At 37.3% G+C, this 24176-nt stretch overlaps 1 protein-coding gene across 18 annotated transcripts in view; it reads left to right on the forward strand.

The window, feature by feature from the left end:
- ACSL4 (acyl-CoA synthetase long chain family member 4) overlaps positions 1-22945 on the forward strand; it is a 68875-nt gene extending 45930 nt beyond the window's left edge. For all 18 annotated transcript variants that reach the window (XM_081566791.1, XM_081566800.1, XM_081566802.1 and 15 more), the window contains 7 exons: positions 3507-3646; positions 4917-5089; positions 6812-6886; positions 9317-9508; positions 10801-10915; positions 13510-13667; positions 20013-22945. In XM_081566791.1, the coding sequence (XP_081422917.1) occupies positions 3507-3646; positions 4917-5089; positions 6812-6886; positions 9317-9508; positions 10801-10915; positions 13510-13667; positions 20013-20170 (1011 nt within the window). In that variant the 3' untranslated portion in view covers positions 20171-22945. The remainder of the gene's footprint in view (positions 1-3506; positions 3647-4916; positions 5090-6811; positions 6887-9316; positions 9509-10800; positions 10916-13509; positions 13668-20012) is intronic.
- Positions 22946-24176: the final 1231 nt, after the last annotated feature.

Here is a 24176-nt window from a genome sequence, read left to right on the forward strand (position 1 = left end):
CAGACTTTACATCTTATCCTGTTATCTTTCAAAGAATTATTTTTGCATATGGAAAGCCTGTGACTAGATAATGAAGTGTTCAGTCCAAGTTTTTCTGAGAATTACAGATGGAAGATAATTTTTTTTGCCTTCAAATTACCAAAATAACCAAAGTGTTAGGTCAGAGTAGCATTTGCTTTTTTATTTAGAGGTGCCATAGAATTCAGCAAGTTTATAAACTGAAAGGAGAGGCTTCTGATTAAAAGCATAATAAAATGCTAATAATAGGTTTCAGAGTACTTAACTATGTTCCAGACACTGTGCTAAGTGCTTTAGATGGATCATTCTCACTTAATCCTCCCTAAGGCTCTGCTAGGTGGGTCCTTTTATAAAGAATAAGAAAATACTTGCCAAAGGTCACAGAGCCCATAGGTGGTAATTAAAACTTGAACTGTGATGGCAGAGATTTCTTAACCACTGTGGCTGTCTGTTTAGGATTGCCTTTGGGAAACAGTATGTTGGGTTTATTACCCAAGAGTTCTTAGAAAACAGTATCAGAGGACATAATTGGGGGGGGGGGAAGGACCAAGGAGACTAGGAAATAATGTCTGAATTTAGGTCTGAAAGATAAACAAGAGTTAGCTTATATGCTGTGTATCTTTTAATTACCTGTTTTTCATTCTTTACTTTGTCTCTTGGGAGGCTAACTCCAGGAGGATTTGCATGCATTCTGATTTCTGGTCGGGCTTAGCCACTTGTTGGCGCTTGTGAGAGATCAGAGGATGGAGAGAGAGGTCTGCCTATTTACTGACTTTGCCTCTTCCCTGTTAAGCTGCCATTTTTGGCAGTTGTTGCCAGGTCCTCACTGGACAGTCTCTTTCCTATTGGCTCTAACCATGTCTTTCCCATGGCAACAGTCCTCCATCAGATTCCAGTAGTATTTCTCTCCTCTCACTTCTTCAGACCTGGGGATAGTAGACCATCTCCTATGTTGCTAGTTCACTGATGCTTCACCATACCTTATTGGTTCCATTAGCTCCTTCCACTCCTATAAATAAGCCTTTTAAAAAATCTTTTTATTGAGAACTGTTCTGATAGACTCTATTTGCTCAGTTTCTTTCCTGAGTCAGAATAAAACATACATTTAGTATTGTAGTATTCACACACTCACATGATAAGAATTCACAGTAACTCACTACTTATAAGTAATGACTGTATTAAATGTCGTGTAATATTATTAGGTCGAGTTAAAGGGTAACTGAATGTGCTAACAATAAACCCTGCCAGCGTGTTGCAACTGTGTTGTGTTCTTTACTCATTAAGGCCTTTCTGTATCTGTGATTGGTATCTATTGTTGGAAGGAGTGGTGGAAGTAGTTCTCACACATCTGTCTTACTCCCATATGCTCGTTTCCACCCAACATATTTTTTTTAAAAAATGACTTATACATGGTTTATTGGTAGGCTACACATGATACAATTTATTTCCCTTGGTGGGGGTTTAGATTGAAATATAGTTAAGGTACAGTATTATATTAGTTTTAGGTGTACTACATGGTTTGTCATTTGCATACCATACATGTTCTTAAGAGGAATAGTTATGGGATGTTAAAACCCTTTTAGAGAGTCTTTGGGATTTCTCAATCACAGATATAAACAAGGATTTCAGTTTATCCAATAGTGATTCTTTTTGTGGAAATGGAGAAAAACAACATTGTACCATGCTTGAGTTGCCATGCTATCCTCCCTCCCCAGCTTTATTGAGATATAATTGACATATAGCATTGTGTCAGTTTAAGGTCTACAGTGTGATGATTTGCATACATATGTATGCAAAATGATTACCACAATGTTAATTAAAACATTTATCACCTCACACAGTTACTATTTGTGTGTTTATGAAGAGAACATTTAAGATTTTGTTTTACCAACTTTCAAGTATACAATACAGTCTTGTTGATCATAGTCACCATGGTGTACATTAGATCTCTAGACTTATTCAACTGGAAGTTTATACCCTTTGACCAACATTTTCCCATTTCCCCCACCCCCTAGACACAGGCAACCACCAGTTTATTCTCTGTTGCTGTGAGTTCAGCTTTCTTATGTCTCACATATAAATGAGATCATGCAGCAGTTGGCTTTTTCTGTCTGACTTATTTCACTGAACATAATGTAGGGCTGATTCTGCTGTCCTCATTTGAGAATGACTCTGTTCTAGCATTGAAAGAGCCATCCATAGAGTTATTCATTGTAGGACAACTGAATTTACATTACTTGCTATTTTAAATATTGAAAACTAGGTATAAATATGTATGCTTTATGTAATAATTCTTGTTGATTTGTGCTAAGTAATGCCAAAAAAACATGATCTAGTGATATAGTGATAGTTGGGGCTTTTACTGGTTGGTTGGTTTGTTTTGTTTGTTTTCTGTTTTCTGTGTATTAGCTTGGGAGTTAGTATATCCCAAACCTTGTCCTACTTCTAATTTTCCAAAGAGCTGTGAGCAAGAATCCTTTTTTTATTGTTGTTGTTAACTTAGCTTCTATTAAAGTGGAATAGGAATGCCTCATGTATAGGGAAATAATTTTAAGAAACTGTAAAACTCTGTGCCAGGCTATAAGAGTCACAAGGTAGTAGTAAGAACAACATTAGGATTATAGTCAACATTCTTGGATGTTTTAGTGCTATTTGAGAACAAGTGAATATATTTAAAAGAAATTTTTAAAAGTTATTTTTATGTGACATGTGGATGAATTATTTATACTTTCAGTTCAAGTGAGTTCAGTCGCTCAGTCATGTCTGACTCTTTGTGACTCCATAGACTGCGGTATGCCAGGCCTTCCTGTCCATCACCAACTCCTGGAGCTTGCTCAAACTCATGTCCATTGAGTTGGTGATGCCATCCAACCATCTCATCCTCTGTCGTCCCCTTCTGCTTTCAGTCTTTCCCAGCATCAGGGTTTTTTCCAGTAAGTCAGTTCTTTGCATCAGGTGGCCAAAGTATTGGAGCCTCAGCTTCAACATCAGTCCCCCCAATGAATATTCAGGACTGATTTCCTTTAGGATGGACTGGTTGGATCTCCTTGCAGTCCAAGGGACTCTCAAGAGTCTTTTCCAACATCACAATCCAAAAGCATCAGTTTAGTCAACATTTAAAACACTTCCATTCAATATATTTATTAATTGGCCACACCACGTGGCTTGCAGGATCTTAGTTCCCCAACCAGGGATTGAACTCAGGGCCATGGCAGTGAAAGCACTGAGTCCTAACCCCTGGACCTCTAGGGAATTCTTGTAAGAAATTTTAGATAAAGTTAGTGTATAGAACTGAAGAAACCCCTACACTTGCTCTTAGTGTTTTTGAAATAGTAAACAAGTTAGTGAAATTAATTCTTTAATAAAGTAAATATTTCCATTATGCTGAAGACTATTAAGATTTTGTAAATAAAGTATTTTTGACTAAAGGCTATCTCAGTGTTCATGTAGTTCTTTTCATATTATTTAATATGTTGCTTACCTTTCAGGAAATCATGGATAGAATTTATAAGAATGTTATGAGCAAAGTCCAAGAGATGAATTATATTCAGAAAACTCTGTTCAAGATAGGGTATGATTACAAATTGGAACAGATCAAAAAAGGATATGATGCACCACTTTGCAATCTGTAAGTATATTTCACAGACTCTGTAGTTTGAGCCTTTAAATCTTTTTGTGTTTTTATATCTGAAAGATGAATAGGTAAATGACAAGTTAATTTAGTTTGAGCATCGCCACCATGATCATAACATTGATTTCTCTTTTACTCACTTCTAAGCTTTGTTGCTTATATAGCAAGCAGAGGACCCTGAACTCGAATCTTTTAATAATTGGCATACATATTTAAGATTTAATTATAAAATTTGGTCTCATGAAGAAAACCTAGAGTAGACTTTTTCTCAAGATAGTTGAGAAAAAAGTGATCTAACTAGAAAAGTGATTTTCAAGGTTTATTTTGTGTGAATGTTTCTGATTTATTGTATTCATAAAATAGCATATTAAGTATATGAATATGCTGCTGCTACTGCTAAGTTGCTTCAGTCATGTCCGACTCTGTGCGACCCCATAGATGGCAGCCCACCAGGCTCCCCCATCCCTGGGATTCTCCAGGCAAGAATACTGGAGTGGGTTGCCATTTCCTTCTCCAGTGCATGAAAGGGAAAAGTGAAAGTGAAGTCACTCAATCGTGTCCGACTCTTAGTGACCCCATGGACTGTAGCCTACCAGGTTCCTCTGTCCATGGGATTTTCCAGGCAAGAGTACTGGAGTGGGGTGCCATTGCCTTCTCCTATATGAATATAATGGTTACTTTAAATGTAGTGCTGGGGAGTCAAGATGAGGAGGCATTTTTCATTGGAAGGGAAATAAGATAGATGACAAAATGTTCCAAAGATAACTTTACATTTTTTCCTTTGACATCATCCTTTTCTTTCATTTACTATGTGTCAAAGCAGTTTCCCAACGCTGCACATATTTCTTTTTGCATTTTTCAGAGTTTTTCTAGCATTTTTTAAGGTGTTACTAGTTGTTGCTTTGATCACCTCTCATTATCACAACGGTCCCAAAATTTAGATGTTCAACCAAAGTTGAGACATTTTCCAGAGGCTATGAATTAGTGCGTCACCAAGAATAATCTATGCATACATTAAAATATAGATAGCCGGTGGGAATTTGCTGTGTGGCATGGAGAGCTCAACCCAGTGCTCTGTGACAACCTAGAGGGGTGGGATGGGGTGGGATGGGGTGGGAGATGGGAGTGAGGCTCAAAAGGGGAGGGGACATATGTATACCTGTGGCTGATTCATGTTGATACATGGCAGAAACCAGCACAATATTATAAAGCAATTATCTTCCAATAAAAGATTTTTAAAAATTATTTATCGCCCCTTTTTATAAAGGATACTGTTTAAAAAAGTGAAGGCTCTGCTGGGAGGGAATGTCCGTATGATGCTGTCTGGTGGAGCACCCCTGTCTCCGCAGACACAGCGATTCATGAATGTCTGCTTCTGCTGCCCAGTTGGTCAGGGTTATGGATTAACAGAAACATGTGGTGCTGGGACAGTTACTGAAGGTAAGTTGTTTTTTGTTTTTTTTTTTAATTAAAATTTATTGAAGTATAGTTGCTTTACAATGTTGTGTTTGAATGTAAGCATTTTTAACATGGCAAATCATTATATAATTATAATTGCTGTTGGGAACCGTGGTGACTTGATACCTCTTAAGTAATATTGGATTCAGTGCAAATCTCATATTTTAGGTTTAGAAACTTTTAGTTGAGTCATGTGTACCCGTTATTTGTAAGCCTCATAAATATTTATGACACATTGTCAGTCCTCAAAGTTCTGTCACCCTGGTCTCGTAATCTCTCTCTAAAACGATCACTTCCTCAGAGCACTGTGCTCTTGGATTAGGTATCACTTTTTTTTTTCCTCCCAGCTTTCTTTTTTTTTTTATTAATTATTATTGGAGTAGAGTTGTTTTCTGACGTTGTGTTAGTTTTTGCTTTTACTCTTTTGTGCTCCCTGTTGAGTCTATATTCCTATCCTGACTTATTGTTTGCTTTCTTTTCTGTTGTTTTCAACAGCCTACAGCAGGGTTGCTCAACTTCAGCACTGTTGAGATTTTGAACCAGATAATTCTTTATTGTTGGGACTGCTCCTGCACGTTGTAGGATGTTTAGCTGCTACATAGCCACCAGATGATGTGACAATGAATTATATCTTTAGTTGTTGCCAGCTATCCCTGGGTTGTAAAACAGTGGAGTAGAGCAGTTCTTTTTTGTTACCTCACTTTCACTTTAAACTCCTGTCCAAAGTCAATACCATTGTCCAAAACAATCTGTCCACTTGCAAGATTGTGTATGACAGTGTTATTCAGTTCAGTTCAGTTGCCCAGTCATGTCCGATTCTTTGTGACCCCATGGACTGCAGCACACCAGGCTTCCCTGTCCATCACCAACTCCCGGAGCTTGCCCAAACTCATGTCCATTGAGTTGGTGAGAAAACCATTCAGGGCATTAGCTTTGAAGTCATTGGATTGTTTATTTTTAATATCTTTAAATTTTCCTCGATCTCCCCATTTTTTTCATTGGATTGCTCCCTCCCCTGGCTGCCACCTTTGGCATCTCACCTTTTATTACTTCACCATGTCCTGAAGTAACAGTCTTTCAGCTGCTATGTCTGCCTCTATTATATCACTTCTGATTCATCCTGTATTCTTCTGTTAGACATGTCCACCTCAAACACTGGTTCATACCTGGTGAACCTAGATTTTAAGCATCTCTAACCTGGCACCATTGTACCTATTCATCATCATTTCCCACCTGTGTATACACCTGGGTTCTTTTCTCCAGAGAAGCCAATCTTCTTACTCTCTCTTGTATTTTCTGTTCCCTTCTCTTGGAATGCCCCTTTTGCTGTCTGGTCCTAGCCATCTTCTCACGTGCAACTCTTCAATTAAATCTTTCCCAGTCATTTCATTTTATGTTGATCTTTCTAGCCTCCAAGGTGCTAGTGTGCTCACCTTCAGAACCATGCAGTTTACTATTTACATGTGCTCCAAATTATTTAATGTGCTTTTCTCTTCAGGTAGTTTGTTTGTAAGCTCGGTGAGGGTAGGGTCTCCTTACCTTTAATGTGTTTTCCTCACAGTGTTTAATGTAGTGCTAAGGTACATAATAGCTTGTCCATAAATACTTGATTAATGCACACAATAATCACATACTACAAAAGGACAATATCATCAGTGAAATGTCATGCACTAATTAATATCCTTGTTACTCTTTCCCTTATAGTTACTGATTATACCACTGGCAGAGTTGGGGCCCCTCTTATTTGCTGTGAAATTAAGCTAAAAGACTGGCAGGAAGGTAAGCATTTTATGACAAACTCGATTGTTTCTAGATATGCTGAAAATCACCATGAGCCTCTAGACTTCCATTTTTTAAAAGTGTTAGGTTGTCAGTGGTAGCAAGTGAGTCTTTGCTGTTGCTTGTTTTTTGTGCTTTCTTTTTCTTCAGTAACATTATTAGGTTCCCAATAGAAAAAGAAAATCTCTAGAATCTAGGCATGAAGATTCTGAACTTGGGAATACTTGATGGATGGTAAAGAGGAAAACGTTCTTAATGGGGCATTCCCTGGGTTCAGAGAAGGATATATATCCTATCCTTTGAATCTCATGATTGCTAGTGAGTAGATTTGGGCTGAGAAATGAAACCCCAGATTTTCAAGGGATACAGTGGTTAATCACACACACACACTCCCCCAGCTTCTTAGCTCTTGACCCCAGCAAACATTTTTATAGTTGAGAATCCACTGTCTAGCTTTGTATAGTTTAATTTTTATAAGTAACTGTAGAAGGTGAACCACTTAGAGGAGACCTGTGCTTTACGACATTAGTGATAATCCTTTTCTATAAATCAGCTGAAGGCAAAAGTAATGCAGTCTTCCTGTGATGAAATTGTGGAACACATTAAGCATATTCATTACCTGCAAAATAATTAACAACCTAGCCATGCCAGATGAAGAGTAATTAAAAAGTTTAAGATTTCCTTCTATTTTTAATTCACTGTATTTGGTATATAATATGTAAATTTAAGATGTACAACATGTTATTTTGGTACCTTTATATATTGTAATATGATTGTTGCTGTAGCGACATTCAGCATCTCTATTACATTACATAATTGCCTTTTCTTTTTAGTGGATGGGATAATTAAGTTTTAGTCTCTAAGCAAGTTTGATGGATATAGTACAATATTATTGTCTGTTAAAAAAAATCAAAGCTTAACATTTAAAAAGGGAGTATTCACCTTAGGATGGAGCCATAGACTGAAATTTTAAAGGACCAGTTATCTTGTTGTACATATCCCTTAGGTTGTTCAAACCCAAGAAAATGAATGAGCTTTGTCTGACATTAATTTGAAGTTTCTAAAAGTGTTCCTCCTATGTGACTTTTTAATTATGTGCATTATTGTTGGTGCTCTATGAGCAAACAACCATTCCTTTTTAAATACCATGTTGAAAAGCCAATTTCATTCCCAGGTGTTTTACATCTTGGAAATAAGTCTTCCTCTATTCTCCCATGGTAGTGCCTTTCCAGCTTTGGAATGAAAATTTGAAAAAATATAGGGACTGTGTGTCTGTTTATTGGGCATCAGCATCAAAATTGCTGTATTCAATGGGTTATTTATTAAGCAGTGGAATCAGAGAAACAAGGTATATTATAAAACTTGGTAAGAATAATTTTGCCTTTAATTTTTATTTTCTGATTTTTCTGGTACTGGGCTTTAATGTCAGTTTTGTGGGGAGTGGGTCCATGTTTGGAGTTTTCCTTGCTGTGAAAGAATCTTTGCTTTATATAATATGAATGATGTTCATGCTTTACATACAGTGAGTTTTGCCATACTGAAATATTGAATTGTTTTAAGTTTATAAGAGAAGCTAACAGCTGGAAAGAACTCTGCTTTTAATTCCTTTATGACCTAAAATCTAACCAGCATCTCAGTTTATCAATTCAAATTTTTGTGTATTTTCCTTAGAGTAAGCTTTGTTCAGTAATAAACAAGTAATGAGTGTGATCAAATGTTTCAGTACTCGTTGTCAATGATTTTGGTGCTTTCACTTTTAAAGCCATGACTGGTCAGAGGCAAAGTGAAGAAAATAACATTTCCCTCTCACTTCATAGCTTCTCTGGTGGCTCAGATGGTAAAGAGGCTGCCTGCAATGCAGGAGACCCAAGTTCGATCCCTGGGTCAGGAAGATCCCCTGGAGAAGGGAATGGCTACCCACTCCAGTATTCTTGCCTGGAGAACTCCATGGACAGAGGAGTCTGGCGGGCTATAGCCCATGGGGTTGCAAAGAGTTGGGCATGACTGAGCGACTAACAGTTTCTTACTTCATGGTGTTGCCTTTGAGAGCACTTACTCTCAAGGTGCTCTCTTTGATTAAAATAATATATCTGAAACACATTTGACATCAGCATATTAATAATTATAACAGCTTCAAGGATTATCCTACTTGGGGGTGATTTTATTTCAGTAGACGTCTGTGAACCCTAAGCTTTAATGATGTTCTAAGTGTGAAATTTTATGGTCCTGGGAAGGTTTCGAATGGGTTGGTACTTCTGCAGTCACAGTCACCCTCTACCCTCACACAAATCTCAGTAAATATTAACTAATATCTCCTGTAGAGTGAAGTAAAATTTGACCAGCAGAAAAATATTAGCAAAGGATCTTTAAGAATTAATGCAAGTAAATTTTGTTTTGGAACAGTAACTAAATAGCTTTTATGACCTCCAGGCGGTTATACAATTGATGACAAGCCAAACCCCAGAGGTGAAATCGTAATTGGTGGAAAGAATATCTCCATGGGATATTTTAAAAATGAAGAGAAAACAGCTGAGGATTATTCTGTGGATGAAAATGGCCAAAGGTGGTTTTGCACTGGTGATATTGGAGAATTCCATCCCGATGGGTGTTTACAGATTATCGGTCAGTGCTTTTGTGCTTTTCTGTAGTTTTTGCAATTTCAATAACTATGAAAGGTAATATTGGTCATTAATAACATTGATGATGGTTCCATTGGTTTAAACTTTAAACATGTTATTTAATTAATGTCTGTGCTTCTCCATCTGTGAAATAGGGACAGCAACACTGACCTGGTCAGTGGTTTTGTTAGGATGAAATGAGTTTGTATGTATAAAATGCTTAGAGCAGGGCAGTGCCTTCACCTTAGTAAGTGGTAGCAGAAGCAACATTAGAGTGGGCAGGATGGGTGGGAAAATAGCATTTGGTAATGAGAAAACAAAAATTGCTCAGAAGAGGGATTTTTGGTTGTTTCTTTGTGGGCTTTTTTTTTTTTTTGTCAACTACATTTGGTTCCATATAACCATGTACTGCAACATTCCCTATTCTAGGGCTTCCTCACCCTTTACCTCCCCAGCCAAGAAGCATTGTGGACACATTATTTTCCCTAGTGGCCACTTACATGATTCTAACTAGCCTCGACTCTTAGAACAAACTTCTTGGCCAACACATCTCAGTTCTCAACGTTAATCTATTCTGAGAATGTCAATTGGCTTGGCACTGCCTTTATTGAGCCTACTAGAATAGACTTTGAAGTTCAAAGCTTACTCCAAAATAGCCCTTACACTACTCACTTTAATCAGGCAAAAGTTAAAAATTTGACTAGCTAATACCGATCAGTGTTGAGTCTCATTCAGGCCCATTTCAAGCCATAAAATTTCCTCAATCATATCTCCAGTGGTCCATTTAAATCTGTCTCTGGACCCATGTGTGATCTGAGTAGAATTAGAGATTTCCTGAGAAAATCTGGTTCTTCACCTAGAAGTTTGATCTGCCAGGGAAATTCCCAGGAAGCATGCCTTGATCTAGAACCAGTAACCTCCTCATTGCCTTTTTCTCCTTGATGCTTAATTGTGCTAGAATCAAAGGTTGGCTCTGTTGGCATGTAGAGTGGGTTCCCAGCCTGTGGGTAGGGATATAAGACAATCTGATGATTAGCCATGCTGTGCCATCCTGTGCCAGCATGTTATTAGAGCACAGTCATTTTAACAATAAAAAATTGAAAAAGAAAAACTTTTGGTGTGGGATGTGATTTAAGTAGGCATTTTCTTTTTAACCGATGTGTGTGAGCAGGCATTCTATATAACAAGATTTTAGAAGTATCTTTATAACTAAAGGTTAAGGCAATGGGATGGAAAGGAAATCAAAATTGTACATACCTGTACTGTGGGTAAGCTAACATGCTTCATGACTTACAGACCGTAAGAAAGATCTGGTGAAGTTACAAGCAGGAGAATATGTGTCTCTTGGGAAAGTAGAAGCTGCACTGAAGAACTGTCCACTTATTGATAACATCTGTGCTTTTGCCAAAAGGTAATTTTAAAGTCGCATTTGTTTCATATACTTATAGTAACAGGATAATTGGGAAAATATTGATACAATCATAAGGGAAACATTAAACTTTCAGAGTTGGGGAATGTTATACATTTTATGAAAGTTCTTGAATTCAACAGCTTAAAGGTCATTTGAGATAATCCAGACATTTTAACCATTTATGGACCACCTACAACGTCTTGCTATGGCACAGCAGTTATTTGATTTAACATCCATAACAACTGAAACTTAGCATAGGTAATTTTCCTAGGAAGGTAACACAGCTAGTATAAGTTTTCTAAGTAAAAAGCCTGAGAGGCTGAACCTTTTTCTTTCTTTATATGTTAATATGGTTTATTTTTCTGGGCTTTATTACTCCTTTTAAAAAATTTAATTGTAAAAAACACAAAACGCAAATTTACCATCTTAACCATTCTTAATACAGTTCACTAGGGTTAAGTATCGGAGAAGGCAATGGCACCCCACTCCAGTACTCTTGCCTGGAGAATCCCATGGACGGAGGAGCCTGGTGGGCTGCAGTCCATGGGGTCGTGAAGAGTCGGACATGACTGAGCGACTTCACTTTCACTTTTCACTTTCATGCATTGGAGAAGGAAATGGCAACCCACTCCAGTGTTCTTGCCTGGAGAATCCCAGGGACGGCGGAGCCTGGTGGGCTGCCGTCTGTGGGGTCGCACAGAGTCGGACACGACTGAAGCGACTTAGCAGCAGCAGCAGCAGGGTTAAGTATACTTACATTCTTGTACAACCAATCTCCAGAACTTTTCATCGTGCAAAAAGGAAACTCAGTGTCCATTAAACAACTCCACATCTCCTCCTTCCCCCCATCCTCCCCACCCCTTGTCCACCAACATTTTGCTTTTCTGTTTCTGTGAATTTGACTACTCTAGATACCTTAAATAAATAGAATCATACAATGTTTGTCTTTTTGTGTCTTTTTGTAAGGCTAGAATATTATTTAGCCTTAATAAGGAAAGAAATTCTGATACATACTACAGTATAGATGAACCCTGAGGAAAATTCTAAGTGAAATAAGCCAGTGAGAAAAAGATAAGCACCATATGATTCTGTTTATTCAAGGTATCTAGAGCAGTCAAATGGCAGAATCTCTTTTTTTCTCATGGCTCAGTAATATTCCATTGTACATATACACCACATCTTTATCCATTCATCCACTGATAGACACTTGTTTCTATATCTTGGCTCTTATGGACTAATGCATGCAGTCCGTTACATGGACTATGCAGCTGTGAACATGGACCAGCTATCTCTTTGATATCCTGTTTTCATTTCCTTTGGGTTTATACCAAGAAGTTAGATTACTGGATCATATGATAGTTCCATTTTTAATTTTTTGAGGAGCCTCCATACTGTTTTCTACAGTGCTGCACCAATTTGCATTCCCATCAATAGTGTACAAGTGTTCCTTTTTCTCCACATCCTCCCCCAAACTTGTTATTTCTTGGCTTTTTGATAATAACCATTTTAACAGGTATGAGGTGATATCTTATTGTGATTTTGATTTGCATTTTCCTGGTATTGAGCACCTTTTCATGTACCTGTTGGCCATCTGTATGTCTTCTTTGGAGAAATGTCTATCCAGATAGACTGAATATTTTTTGCTGTTGAGTTATATGAGTTCTTTATGTATTTTGGATATTAGCCCTGTGTCAGATATGATTTTCAAATACTTTTCTCACATTTTGTAGGTGGCTTTTTCATTTTGTTGATGGCTTCCTTTGCTGTGTAGAAGCTTTTTAATTTTGTATGCTCCTACTTGTTTGTTTTTGATTTTGTTGCCTTTGCTTTTGGTGTCTAATTCAAAAAATCATTACCACACCTATGTCAAAGAGCTTCCACTTTTGTTTTCCTCTAGGAGTTTTATGGTTTCAGGTCTTTGCCCATTTTTTAATAGAATTATTTTGTTGTTGTTATTGAATTATATGAATTCTTTATACATGCTAGATATTAACCCCTTATCAGACATATCATATGCAAATAGTTTGTCCAGTTCCATAGATTGCTTTTTTATACTCTGTTGTAACCTTTGATACACAGAAAATTTTTTATTTTTGTTGTACTCTTCATCTATTTTTTCTTTTGTTGCTTGTGCTTTTGGTATCATATCTAAGAAAGCATTGCCAAATTCAATGTCATAAATCTTTCCCCTTGTTTTCTTCTAGGTGTTTTATTATTTTAGCTCCTACATGTTTAGGTCTTTGATCTATTTTGAGTTAATTTTCCTGTGTGCTATAAGATACAGATCCAGCTTCATTCCTTTGTATGTGGATATCCAGTCCTTTCAACACCATTTGTTTTAGAGACTGTCCTTTCCCCATTGAGTGGTCATGGTGCTCTTGTTGAAGATCATTTAACCATATATGCAAGGATTTATTCTGGACTCTATTCTATTCCATTGATCTATCTATGTATCTGTGTTTATGGCAGTACTATGGGCTTTATTACTTCTTAATGAACTTGTAACAAGAGAAATATATATTTGGACTTATGTGTGCTATTTTCGTTGAATTTATGTTTTAATGTCTGTTCTGCTTTATTATCTAAATTTTTAGTGACCAGTCCTATGTGATAAGTTTTGTGGTTCCTAATCAGCAAAGGTTGACACTTTTGGCACAACAGAAAGGGGTAGAAGGAACTTGGGTTGATATCTGCAATAACCCTGCCATGGAAGCTGAAATACTGAAAGAGATTAGAGAAGCTGCAAATACCAGTAAGTAAGAAATTGTTTGTCTGCTGAAGTCCTCAAAAGTTATTTAATGAGTTCCTATGCAGTAGGCTTTTCAAGATGTCTATTTGTTTTGTTTTGATAATAAAATACAAGTTTTTTTTTAAAAAAAAACCTGACTCTTAAATTATATATAGTGAATTTTCTTGTTGAAAGGATCTTTAAATGTTATATGATGAGGTAACCTATCTGGTTCTTTATTGCATGTCACAGCATCCCTGCTAAGTGGTCATCTAGCCTGTGTTTGGAATGGTCCATCTTTGTTCTCATTGGGCTTCCCTGATAGCTTGGTTGGTAAAGAATCCACCTGCAATGCAGGAGACCCCAGTTGGATTCCTGGGTTGGGAAGATCCCTTGAAGAAGGGAAAGGCTACCCACTCCAGTACTCTGGCCTGGAGAATTCCGTGGACTATATAGTACATGGGGTCACAAAGAGTCGGAGACGACTGAGCGACTTTCACATGTGCCCTGGTGTGAATCTTTTATCATTTACTATTGTGTATACTTTCTTGGTGTGGGCCCTTTTAATCTAGAGATCTCTGCTCTTTGTTTCTGGGAAATATCCATTTACCTTTTGTTGTGTGTTTGCTTTTCTTTCATAGTCTTTCCCCTCTTTAAGTTTTGGGTTCATGTTTTTATTTGGGACTACTTTTATATGACTGTTGACCTTCTACATTCATCTTCTTATTTTCTTATCTATTTTTTTCTTTTGTATTCTGCCTTATCCATTTTGTTTTATATCCTGGCAGATCCCTTAACTTTATCGTTGCTTCAGTCTATTGAATTTCCAGCTTCTAATATCAGAATTTAAGTTTTCAAGAGCTCTTTCCCGCTTTCTCAGTGTCCTTTTAGTAGCATCCAGTTGCTCTTTCATGGGTGCAGTCATCCTCTGAGGATAACTTCTGTGAAGTTTTCTTTTCCTGTTACTGTTTTTATTTCCTCCAAGTTCCATTTTCTGCTTGCTTTGTTTAGCCTCACATACATCTGCTGACCTTTGTCCATTCATATTTGAGAACGAGGTACTAAAAAGCTATTTGGAAAACTTACTGGGCCTCACTGAAAAGTTACTCAAATGTTAATGTCTTGGGTAATACTGTTTCTCCAAAGAAGACTTCTCCACTCTCTTCCCTGGTGTGATATTAACCTGAGTGTCAGTATTCCGTCAGCCACAAAAGGGACTCAGGGCTGGGGTTGGGGTATGTAGATCTTCCCCTCACTGAATTCTTAGGTTTTCAGCTTTATTCCCTCCCTCTACTGTACCTGGTGTCCTTGAGTCCAGAGTCTCTAGTTCAGTTGGGGCTTCCTAGGTGGCAGTGGTAAAGAACCCATTTGCCAACACAGGAGACATAAGAAATGCAGGTTTGATCCCTGGGTTGGGAAGATCACCTGGAGGAGGGCATGGCAACCCACTCCAGTATTCTTGCCTGGAGAATCCCATGGACAGAGGAGCCTGGTGGGCTATAGTCCATAGGGTCACAAAGAATCGGGCATGACTGAAGCAACTTAGCACGCATGCACACCTATCTCCAGCCTGGCTGGGGAAGAGCAGAATAAGAGAGAACTGTCCTCTGAAGAGGCGGGGGTCAGCCCTCCTGTTTTCAATGTGCCTCTCATCTCTTTCTGTGGCCCCTGTCGCTTCTGTCTATGAGCTCAGGAAGTTGGTTTGCCTCTGTCAGTGTCCTTCAATATCAGCAGTTAACTTTCTAGCCTGTTTGCTTTTGGTCTTCTAAGATTTTGTTGAGTCCTCTCACCCACTGTCCTGTTTCTCGCGTTTCTATTTTTTTTCTGTGAGGTTAATACCTTTTTAATATAAAAAATTATTTTCAAACTGTTTATTTTCCATGGGAACCTGTATAAACTGTGTACTCTGCATGCTTAATTGGAAGCTGTTAGCCTAGTTTAACCTGTTGCCTTCCCTCCAAAAAATGAAAATATCATTTTTCTGAGGACAGGTTACCTGGGGAGGGAGGTGGGTGGGGGGTCCAGGAAGGGGAACACATGTAAACTCATGGCTGATTCATGTCAATGTATGGCAAAACCTATTACAATATTGTAAAGTAATTAGCCCCCAACTAAAATAAATAAATTTATTAAAAAAAAAAAATAAAAAGCAGAGACATTACTTTGCCTACAAAAAAAAAATATTGGATAATACAGAAAATTTAAAGGAGGAAGCAAAAATCACTTGATAGTAGTTACCTTTGGGTGGTGACATTACATTCTGGTATATATACTTAACATATCAATGTCATCTACTTTCTTCTAAGTCAGTAGATATAGAATTGCATTACCATTTTTTTTAGCTAAGTAGTATTCCAGTATAGGAGTGTCTACTTGTTAGACTTTTTCCCTCTACTATTAAACAAATAGACCCCCACCTGTTCTTGCCTAATTATTTTATTAGTATGAATCCTTAGATACTGAATTTCTTTTTTAAAAATAATTTTATTTATTTAGTTTTGGCTGTGCTGGGTCTTTGTTGCTGTGTGTGGGCTTTCTCTAGTTGCAGCAAGTGGGGTCTTCTCATTGCAGTGGCTTCTCTTGTTGCAGTGCACAGGCTCTAGGGCACATGGACTTCAGTAGTTGCAGTCCCTGGTCTCTAGAGCACAGGCTGAATAGTTGTGACACACAGCTTAGTTGCTCTGAGGCATGTGGGATCTTCCCAGACCAGGGATTGAACCTGTGTCTCCTGCATTGGCAGGTGGATTCTTTACCACTGAGCTACCAGGGAAGCCCCAGAAATGAAATTTCTGAGTTAGGGAAAATGTGTATTTTAAAGGCTTATGGTTTACCCTGGACTTCCCAGGTGGTGCTAGTGGTAAAGAATCTGCCTGTCAGTGCAGGAGACATGAGACGAAGGTTCTGTCCCTGGGTCAGGAAGAGTCTCTGGAGGAGGGCATGGCAGTCCACTCCAGTATTCTTGCCTGGAGAATCCCCATGGACAGAGGAGCCTGACTGGCTGTACTCCATAGGGTCACACAGAGTCAGAAGCAACTTAGCACACATGCTTGGTTTACCTTATGTTGCCAAATCACTCCCTCTTCCCCCAGAAAAACTGGAATAGTTTATACTCCTATTAGAGATACATGAGCACACCTATTTCCCTAACTAGGGTACTATTTTTTTTAGATTACCTACTTGCATTCCACTTTGGTTTAAATAAAGAGTTTGCAACATTTGTTAGCAAGTTGAAGTTAAAAAGCTATTTCCTCCAAGAAGAACATTCTTCTAGTTAACTCTGGTCACTGTAAAGTTTTGGATAACAGTTATTAACATAATCTGAAAAGTATGTTACTTTATAAGCATAAAGACAGTGGCTTAATTTTTTCTTAAAGTTGGTTTTGTTAGTTATAGTATTATTGACATATAACACTTTTTATGTTAATGTCACAAGGCTTCCAGAATTTTCTTTGATACAAATCCTCATTTTTTTTCTTTAAATGTAGTATTTTAAAAATGATCTCAGTCAGTAGGCTGTTAGTCACTCTCAAAGTGCTAATGGAATAGAATGTGACTTGAATATTTCATCATTGAATATTTAACTGTGTGAAAGCAATAATGGGGAAAGTTTTTCAGGCTGGAAAATGGAATAAAATTCTAGGACCTAATACATCTACATAACTTTTCTGTGTTTGGAATGGGCATGAAACTGAGCAATTCGTGATTTGGTTAATGAACAAGTAAATCATGAGTTAAGTGTATAACTCATGAGCTTGTCCGTGCCACAAAAGATTTATTTTACTAATCTTTTGCTTCAGATTATAATTTCAGAAAATGAAAATGTTAGTCACTCAGTTGTGTCTGATTCTTTGTGACCCCATGGACTGTAGCCCGCCAGGCTCCTCTGTCCATGGAATTCTGTAGACAAGAATACTGGGGTGGGTACCCATTCCCTTCTCCAGGGGATCTTCCCAACCCAGGGATAGAACCTGGGTCTCCCACATCGCAGGCAGATTCTTGAACTTTTGAGCCACCAAAGAAGCCCTAATTTCAGAGACTAAGGCAAAAAAGTATAAAATAGTTTTGATTGGTCTCAGCTAAATCTGCCTGAAATCACGCATTGTTCACAGCAGGCCTCTTCATGTTTTAAATATAAGTGCAAGGTATTGATAAGAAATACAAAATAATTGTTTTGGGGTGATTTGACAATTATCACTGGCTAAGAAAACTGACATTTGCTGCCACCTGCAGGTCACATTTCATAATGTCCTAGGTAATTCTGATAAAATGCCATGATTAAAATTGTCTTTTTTTCTTCCCCTAATCTTTTTCACTTGTTGGCAATTTTTCCTTTTTATAGGAAACTGTGTGATTGCCTATTGTTCTCTATAACTTGTGGTACTAGATAATGTTTAGGCGTTTCCAAAACTGGGAAACCTCTGATGCAGCATTTTAAAAATATGTATGCTTTATTTGCTTGTGTGCAATTGAAATAATATGCCTGCTTTGTCTCATTGTTGTCAGTGTTTCTGGAATAGGACCTAGGTAAGTAGGGAATGTAATACAAAATAAAAGGTTTTGGAGCCCGATCAATACTTGAGTCATTCCCTTGAAATTCAAATTTGGCCTTATTTCAGGGACCTCTGTGTAACTGAGCTGTAATGTATCATCAGAGTAGATACGGTTAATGTGAACAAGTTTTGATAGTGTTAGTCGCTCAGTCATGTCTGACTCTTTGCGACCCCATAGACTGTAGCCTGCCAGGCTCCTCTGTCCATGGAATTCTCAAGGCAAGAATACTGGAGAGTTTTGCCATGCCCTCCTCCAGGGGATCTTCCTGACCCAGGGATCAAACCTGGATCTCCTGTGTTGCAGGCGGCTTCTTTACCATCAGAGCAACCAAGGAAGCCACCAGGGAAACAAGTTTCATATCCTTTTATTTACCTTTTTAAGCATCACTTTTAGGAAGTTGGTTCTAAGTAGTTCAAAAGATTACTTTTCATATTCAGCTTTATATTTTTCTCTTATTTTAATGAGAAACTCACTAATTCAACCAAGCTTTCATAAAACTTAGACTAGCCTTAGAACAAAAGCTTCATTGAATTTGAGTTCTTTGTGCCTATCACTAAAACCAAGTTATCCCTAAAGTTACCTAAGGCTGTTTAGTAGTAGTTTTAAAGCATGTGGATGTTTGTTTGTGTCTTCAAAACTACTGTTTTAAATAATAGCGTATAAAATAAAGCTCATCTGTAGATTAACACTACTGTTAGTAGTGGGCCTTCAGAATCTTAAAGAAGACATTGTATTAATAATAAGTAACTTGACTGAATATAACATTGAAATTTAAAATTATTGGGTACTATATTGATTGCTTCTCTTTATTTTCACCATTTTCTTATATTTCTTTCAACATGAGTTGTCTAACTCAAACCCATTATGTGCTACATCAGTTCTTGTATCGTTTAAAAGTATGAAATTCACAACCCCCTTTTGATTCTTATTTAATTATAATAAAGTTTCTGAAGAACAGTTAACTAGAGGCTAATTTTCTGTGGAATGAGTGAATAAATATGTATATGCTTCTTGAGGGCTCAATGTAGCCTGTAAATGGCAGTGAGTAGAACAAAACCCCTGCTTTCATGAAGCTTACATTCTAATAAGTGAGACACACATACAATGTATGGGGTGGTGATAAGTATTTTGAAGAAAAGATAGCATAAGGGGATACAGAGAGACAAATGGACTTCTGTTTTGTTAGGAGAGGTCAGGGAAGTCCTCTCTGAGGAGGTGGCATTTGAACAGACGCTTGGATGAAGTAAGGAAGTGAGCTGTGCAGCTACAATAGGGAAGGCCATTCCAGGCAGAGGGAGCAGCAGATAGACTCTAAATAGGAGGATGTTTACACATGTATATAGTGTGTGTGTGTGTGTGCTCAGTCGTGTCCAACTCTTTGCAACCCCGTGGACTATAGCCTGCCAGGCTCCTCTGTCCATGGGATTCTCCAGGCAAGAATACTGGAGTGGGTCACCATGCCCTTCTCTGGGGAGTCTTCCCAAGCCAGGGATGGAACCTGCATCTCCTGCATTGGCAGGCAGATTCTTGACCACTGCACCGCCTGGGAACATATATATTAGGTAAAAAAACTGCAAAGACCAAAACCATCCAACTGAAACAATTGATGTGTACTTTGAGAAATATAAAATGAAATTATAAGGTGGTGGTATTATTAACTAACTATAATATACCATTAAGTAAGTTTGTCTCATCACCTGCATCATCTAAATCCTGCAAAATTCATGTTTTATTAATTGTTTCTGTCTCTCACTATTCCCCGTCCTTGCCTCCCTCTCTCCCCCTTTCCTCTCCCTGCCCCCACACTTCTCATTTCAGTGAAACTGGAGCGCTTTGAAATTCCAATCAAGGTTCGCTTAAGCCCAGAGCCCTGGACCCCTGAAACTGGTTTGGTCACTGATGCTTTCAAACTGAAAAGGAAGGAACTGAAGAACCATTACCTCAAAGACATTGAGCGAATGTATGGGGGCAAATAAAATGTTGATCTTGTATTGACAGTTGTGCAGAAGGTGGCTTGGTGTTTTTTTGGTTCTAGAGTTTTAAGCCTCGCATCATTGAACTGTCTGTTAGAATGTAAAGTGTATCGTTCTAAAGACATAATAACAAAAAATCAAAACCAAAAGTGATTAAGTCTACTTTAACTAGTTTCCATAGTTCTAGAGAAGCTGAAATTGAAAAGTTATTTCCCTGTAGCTGTGTTATTAATTTTAGAGCAAAACTTCTGTTTTTAAAAATTAGCCTAAGATTATACTTCTTTCATTAAAGAAAAAAATTTAATGTTGAACAAAATAAATTGGACCTGGAGTAGAATGTAGTTTGAGGAAATTTGCAACTTTCAACGTCTACTGTCTTCCTAGTTCAGAAGATGCTTAAATATTAAGCATGACCAAAAAAATGTATTAACACTACTCAAAGCAGAAGTGCTGCAGGGCTTTAAAATTCTCTTCCAACCATTTGTCTTGATTTGTAATGTAATATACGGAATCAAATAAAAACATCGGAAACCATTTTAGGATTCATAATTGTTGTGTAGGTTAGACATAGAATCATTATAATATTGTGAATAATTACAGTGCCTGAAGTTAGAATAAAAACATGTAAATGCACCAAAAAATATCTAGTAATACATTTAAAGGGAAATTGAACTGTTATTTGAAACTTGGAGATAGAAAATCAGTAACTGTAATTATTTGAATGGCTCAAGTATAAAAGTACATCTTAAAAATGCTGAAAATTGCCTTCCTCTGTTTGTTCAAAATAAGACTGAAACCAAGAATTAAAATGATAGGAATTTAATCAGATTTTAGTGGGAGCATTTTCTCTGTTAGAAAAGGTGATAAAATCCTGAGTATTTAGAATCCTGACCCTTGCTTAGCATTGAACCTGGGAAAGGATTTAGACTCTGAATTTATCTTTGATAACAGGGATTGATTTAAAAGTGTATTAAATCACACTCATAATTTAAGGTCTGTTTGCTGTTGCTGATTTGATTCTTGATCAATTTGTATTTCTAAAACCATTTCATCTTGCTTTAATTTTAGCAAAGCGGTTTATGATGAATGAATTCCCTGCTGTCTTGTTTGAATCTATGAATGATTAATTAACTTGGGTGAATTTGGGGACGTTAAAGGGAAGAACACACTGTTACTACTTTTTTCCTGTTTGTAAGAAGAGTTTAGAAACTGGAAATGCTGGATTTGGGAGAAGGGAAGTTACTCAATAAGGGACTGATATTTGTGCAGTAACTTTGTGTGTGGGCTTCTTTTTGAATCTTTAATTGAAATCTGGGATTATATATCCCTGCAATATAGTCACACTTGAACCATAGTTACTGTAAAACACAAAATTTCTTAAATACTGTTATTCTTTGCACTTTTTTCTTAATCATTTTATATATATACATATATATATATATGCCTATATATATATGTTGCTTACATTGCTTTGTACAGTTGTGGGCCACCACTGCAACAAAACACATTCTTTTTGCTCTAGAATATTTATAAAGAAAATATTTAAATGTTATGTATATGGTGGTGAAAAGGAAAAATCATCTGGTGTTATTATAAGCAAGAATGAAGGTTTTTGTAAAGAATGTTCAGTGTCTGCAATGTAAAATTTGAAGCAAGGTCCCCCTGAAGTTATGTGTATGTGAGTATTCTCATTCTTCCCAAATTGCCTTTGAAGTGTGAAAAACCATTCTTACCAAGTAGACTACTGTTCAGCTTCTGCTGTTCCTGGCCCACTGTTGACCCTCTAAGGATGATGTACTTAGACTATTTCAGTATGTGACCCCCCTTTTGAAATGGTGATTTTAAATGTGTGAGTGCATGCATACATACTCAGATATTTGCACCCCCACCCACTCCCATCTCCCAAAAGCTAGAACACTGCCAACTAATCTGTTGTATGGGTCCTTTAGAAACACGTAATTAACACTTAAGGATGGGTGCTGCTAATTCTTTGTGAAAATCCAAATATTGTTAAGGGACCAGGGAGATGCCACTACCCCCTGATTTTTCATCAAAAAATACACTTGTTTATGTAAACAGATCTTTCCATATTCATAGTGACTTTTCAAGTATTTGAGCCTAAAGATTTTGATCCTACATTTTTATACCAGTTTAAATTGTTCACTGTTATTATTACATGTCAGCCATCAAATAAAGTTGTACTTTAAAAATTTCCTACAAGTATGTACATTTCTAAGATGAACACCTGTGACTTTTGCTTTAATTACATGAAAGTATCTTGCCTCCAAAATTTCCTACAAGTATGTACATTTCTAAGTCAAACATCTGTGACTTTTGCTTTAATTATGTGAAAGTATCTTGCCTCCTTGATATTTGTATTGATTTTTTTTCTGGAGTGGAGGTATAATTGCATCACTTTTTGGAACTGAGATACAGATGAATGATTCAAAAAGTCAGAAGTTAAGAATGATGTTTCTGTGGTCATAAAGATTGATTAATAATCTTTGCTTATATTTTCCTGATGGCACGTTACAGATGTTTCTGGAATAGCAAGATGAAAACAGATTAAAGATTGTGGGGTATTTGGGATTTGGAGAGAAATATTTTAATTTTCAAATGTAGTTACAAATTAGAATGTATTCATATTTGTATTTTCTGTTAAAATGCATGATTGCAGGATTGTTACTTAGATTTTCGTGTTTTCCTTGATGAAAAGCTTTGTTCTGGTTTTTAAGTTTGCACTCGAATCTTAAGAAATAAATCCACCCATGTTATCAAGCCAATTCGTGCTTAATTATGTGCCAGGATAAAATTGCAAATTTGAGGAATATTAACCAAACTTTTAAACACATATTTCAAAAGTACTCATCTCTAGGTTTATAGAATTGCGTTAAGCAGATAACCTGGTTTGTAGAAATCACATCCATTAGTTTGGAGGATTGAACCCAAAGCTGTTACTTTCGTACAGTTAATAGAGTAGAATTCCTTTGTAGCACTGATACTGTGGGACAAAACATAGTCATTTTCTGTGGATTGTTAGCATGTGCTAATAAATAATTATTACCTTCAGGCTAATTAAAATTTAGGGAGAAATTAAGTTACCTGAGTTATACGAAGGTGTATATAAAATGGTATTAGAGACCAGGAACCATTGCCTGAGTCTGTTTCCTGGCGTTGCCACCCACTAGGTGTGTGACTGGGCAAGTTTGTTAACATTTCTCCACTGCATTTCTCCTTCCTGAAAAATGAGGTTGATTGATAATAGGATGGTTGTGAGGGTAAAATGAGTTAAACTGTTTAAAACATAGTAAGCATATGTTACCAGCACCAACAAAAGCATATGTTAGCTGTTATCATCATTGTTGTATCCAGGTAACATTCATCGGTCAAGTTATTTAACATATTGGCTGGCACGCTCAGGGACTCGAAAGGACTGCTAGCCCTGAAGACTTGGTAGAAAGAGTTCTGGATTTAGAGGTGAGGAGACCTGGGCTCACTCTATCACTAGTTTTGTAGCCATGGACAAATCTCATAACACTCCCTTAGTTTTAGTTCCTTTTCCTTATATCAAAGAAAGGGGGAAGACTGGACTTTAAAAAAAAAAGCCCTTTGTAAATAGAGAAAGATGAATGACAGAAGAAATAAGGAGTGTAATTGACCCTAACTCCCATCACATCTAGCTTTCTTATTGTGATTTTGCTACCCCAAGGTGAATTTTTGTTTTTTTAAGATGCCCTCGGCCCCAAGTTTCCTATAGGGATATGCGGCTGTAGATGATGCCATGCTACTAGGTACCAAGAATTTCTGTCACTCCCATGTTCTCTCTTTAAAAAGCAGGGCTGTGCACACACAATTCAGCAGTGCTTTCAATTTTTTGTAAACATGATCCACGATGCTGTGACCATACGCTTCTGCGTATCCTGCTCGTACTCAGTCCCTCGGTTATGTCTGATTCTGTGATCCCATGGACTGTAGCTTCTCTATCCATAGGACTTTTCAGGCAAGAATA

This window comes from Giraffa tippelskirchi, chromosome X (genome assembly GCF_054371585.1).
Source record: "Giraffa tippelskirchi isolate mGirTip1 chromosome X, T2T-mGirTip1v1.2.pri, whole genome shotgun sequence".
NCBI classification, from domain to species: Eukaryota; Metazoa; Chordata; class Mammalia; order Artiodactyla; family Giraffidae; genus Giraffa; species Giraffa tippelskirchi.